The 3,790-nt window shown below is 34.5% G+C and overlaps 1 protein-coding gene across 1 annotated transcript; it reads left to right on the forward strand.

Moving 5' to 3' along the window:
* Window positions 1-462: 462 nt before the first annotated feature.
* On the forward strand, window positions 463-3,504 carry LOC110919838 (uncharacterized mitochondrial protein AtMg00810-like). The gene is made up of 2 exons (XM_022164089.1): window positions 463-811; window positions 3,425-3,504. The coding sequence occupies exons 1-2, from the start codon at window positions 463-465 to the stop codon at window positions 3,502-3,504; spliced, it is 429 nt and encodes a 142-aa protein (XP_022019781.1).
* Window positions 3,505-3,790: the final 286 nt, after the last annotated feature.

Below are 3,790 nucleotides of genomic sequence, written 5' to 3' on the forward strand. Positions count from 1 at the left end.
GTTTATCAGATAGATGTGAAAAGTGCATTTCTTCATGGTGTGGTCGAGGAAGAAGTATATGTTGAGCAACCGCCTGGGTTTGAAGATCCAATTCATCCTGACAGAGTTTGGCTTCTAAACAAGGCACTTTATGGTCTTCATCAAGCTCCGAGGGCTTGGTATGAAACATTGTCTACCTATCTGTTGCACAATGGTTTTCGGCGTGGGTTGATCGACTGTACTCTCTTCATCAAGGAAAGAAACGAGGATTTGTTGCTGGTTCAAGTGTATGTGGATGACATCATTTTCGGGTCTACAAATGATGAAATGTGCAAGGAATTCAAGCGGGTGATGCAAGAGAAGTTCGAGATGAGTGCTATGGGAGAAATGAATTTCTTTTTGGGTTTACAGGTTCATCAGTCTGAGAAAGGGATCTTCATTCATCAGACAAAGTACGTTGGGGATATCTTAAAGCGATTTTAGATGGAAGACTCGAAGCCTGCGGGAACTCCTCTGGCTCAGAATCATGGAATTACTCCTGACGGTACCAGTGAACATGTGGAACCTTCTCTTTATCGTGCTATGATCGGATCTCTCATGTATCTTACCGCTTCAAGGCCCGATATTATGTATCCAACATGTCTTCTTGCTCGTTACCAGTGTAATCCGAAGGTTTCTCATATGATGGCTGTTAAGAGGATTTTTCGTTATCTGAAGGGTTATCTAGACACTGGTCTGTGGTATCCTAAGGATGATAACTTCGATTTGATTGCATTCAGCTATTCTGATCATGGCGGCTACAAGATTGATGCAAAGTCAACATCAGCGAGATGTCAGTTTTTGGGGAATCGTCTAGTCATGTGGCAATGTAAAAAGCAGACCTGTGTAGCTACTTCAACTTGTGAAGCTGAGTACATTACTGCCTCGAGTTGTTGCTCCCATGTGGATCCAACAGCAAATGCGCGACTACGGTTTTGAATTCCTAACTACTCCTATTTATGTTGATAATTCTGCTGCTTTACAGATCACTCGTAATCCTGTACAGCACTCAAAGACAAAACATATCGAGATAAAGTATCATTTCATACGAGACTGTTATGAAAAGAAATTTATCGATGTTGTGAAAATCCACACCGATGACCAACGTGCCGACCTTTTTACCAAAGCTTTTAACAAATCACGATTTGACTATTTATTAATGGTAAACGACATTAAGGTCAAACCAGAGTAAAACCAACATCCGAAAATCATTTTTGTAAATATTTATTTGTGTTTTCTTAATTTCTCATACTTTTTGCATTTTAGGGGGAGTAAAAACGAAAAATACAAAAACATTGAAAAATTTTAAAAATACAAAGACATCGAAAAATTTCAAAAACACAAAAACAATAGAAAACAAAAATGAGTTTCCTGGCGAGAAAAAGAGAATATGATAGTACATCAGTGGTCTGTCTAAACCTTTTTAAACTTAAAATGAAAAACTATAAGCAACTCTATATAAGATGTATCGGTAGGCTCACAATCATTTTAAAGTGTGCAGGGTGATATAAACCTAAATCGACTGAAGACTGTGTGGGAACCGCTCATTCGCATATGGTCTTGGTACCGAAATTTCGTTTGATAGATTGCCGAGGTTCTGAGATACGTGGTCTTTATGGTGTTTATCGTCTGGGTATCATGGTTGTTTCTTTTACCGGAAAACAACGGGGACGCAAGTCTAGATCTTCCATGATACCATACATACGTGTAAATATCATACAAACATAGATGATGCATTCGACCTCAAGTTCGTCTCTTTGTCGGTATGATGGTACTAACCTGTTCACGGACTTGCTCTTATGCCCTGCATGCATCGAATATCAAGTTCCTCATCAATAAGTGATTTTATAACATAGGGCTTGTATTCATCCAAAAATAAGTGAGTATCTCACATCATATACATTGAAAACAGATGATAAATGGTATACTCACCAGTAAGATAGTAAGATAGATGAACTCTCGTGCATACCTTGATACGGGAATGTATCGTGAGTGGATGAACTCCGGTCGGTAAGTATAAATCATACCTTAACGTATCCCCTAATCGCGAGTACATCTGATAAGTTGAGCTTAAATGGACAACAATACCGATAATCGTTATAGGATGTTTATCTTAATATTAACTAACTGAACAACAAGAGCGTTTTGGCATGACCGTACACTGATATGATTCTCTTACCCTCGAAACTCGCAAAAAGAATGTCTGTAAATATTTATTTACTGCTTTCAGTTTCTGTATCTCTGTATATATATTTATATACTGCTTTCCGTCTTTACGTTTGAAATATTCAAAAATTCCAAAAAGATTTTAGGTGTGTTTTAATATAAACTTTATAAAAGCCAAAAAGATTTTACTTTTGTTTATTTTTTGATTGTACGATGTTGGATCTCGAGTTTTTACCACCTGAAACCTGATTGTAAGCCAGAAAACAATTGCACCTTCATAAACGGTCAAAATTTAGCAAGTTTTTGAAAGTTAAAATCTAAATTGATCAAATTTTTCAACTTTCAAACTATTATCGGTCCGTAGTTGATTGATTGTTGGTCACATATGTGTCGTTTTGTTGAGTTTTTTCCTAAAAGGGTGTTGGTGGAAAAAATATTTACCAAAATGGGTGATTTGAAAATTATTTACTAAAATAGGTGTTTTTTAAGTTTTTTTTTTTCTAAAATGATAGTGGTGGAAAAAAATATTTACCAAACTAGGTGATTTAGAAAAAATATTTACCAAAATGAGTATTTTTATTTGTTTTATTAATTTAAACATATATATTGTATTTTTTGATTTTGTTTTTTATTCAATATAAGGTTTTTTTTTTTAAACAACTCAAAATGCTTTTTATTTTACTTTTAACTAACTTATTATATCTCTTTTCTTTTTTTTTTTCTTTTTTTAAGATTTTTCTTTTATTTCCTTTATATTTAGGTAAGTTAAATATTTAAATATAAAGTTTTCTCTCTTCATTATTAATTCCATAAAATTAAAATTAACAAGAGTATTGAATTGTTAATTATTTACACAAACCAAATAGTAAATGAAATAGTACCTAAAAAAAATAAATAAAAAAAGTAGGTGAGAGGTCTTTCTCAATAATTTCAATTTGTTTTAACATGGTTCGATCATAAAATAAGAAATTATTTTAATAAATATATATAGTTGATTGAAGAAAAAGGGTATAAAAGTGATAATAGGTTGATTGAACTAAAAAAAGAAGATTTATAATATAATTAGTAAAAGAAAGAAAATAAAGAAAAACACTCATTTTGGTAAATATTTTTCAAATCACCTATTTTGGTAAATATTTTTTCCACCTACACCTATTTGGGAAAAAACTCCGTTTTGTTTATGTTGACTATATTCCAAGCAGTTGTTCTCATTACGCGTTTAGCTCTGTTGTATGTGCAGATGTGGCACTGAAATCAGCTAAAGGCAAAGAGAACGTGTTATATGACAAGCTGCGGAATGAAGACACAACATGGATGTAATCAAAGGATCAAGATGATCGAGTTGCCGCTGACCACTCATCAACACCACAAGGATCTGAAGATTTGAAGATCAAAGTCTCACGAGCAATGTTCAAGGGGGAGTTTGTTGATGCATCTCCTTACAGTAACACGTGAAGACATCTGAAGATCCGACAACATGTGAAGATCGAACCATCACGAGCAGCATCCAAGGGGGAGTTTGTTGATGCACTTTGTGGATGCAGCTCAGTTTGGTTCGACTCAGTTCGGTTTGACTCGATTAGGTTCGGCTCAAGCCCGATGTCAC

Source organism: Helianthus annuus, chromosome 16 (genome assembly GCF_002127325.2).
Source record: "Helianthus annuus cultivar XRQ/B chromosome 16, HanXRQr2.0-SUNRISE, whole genome shotgun sequence".
Classification (NCBI taxonomy): domain Eukaryota; kingdom Viridiplantae; phylum Streptophyta; class Magnoliopsida; order Asterales; family Asteraceae; genus Helianthus; species Helianthus annuus.

What these genes read in the sequence shown, in the direction of transcription:
- LOC110919838 (XM_022164089.1), top strand. Translation starts at nt 463, where the DNA reads ATGGAAGACTCGAAGCCTGCGGGAACTCCTCTGGCTCAGAATCATGGA. An exon ending in AAAGTCAACATCAGCGAGAT is followed by an intron (nt 812 to 3,424) that starts GTCAGTTTTTGG and finishes TTGTATGTGCAG; the next exon opens with ATGTGGCACTGAAATCAGCT.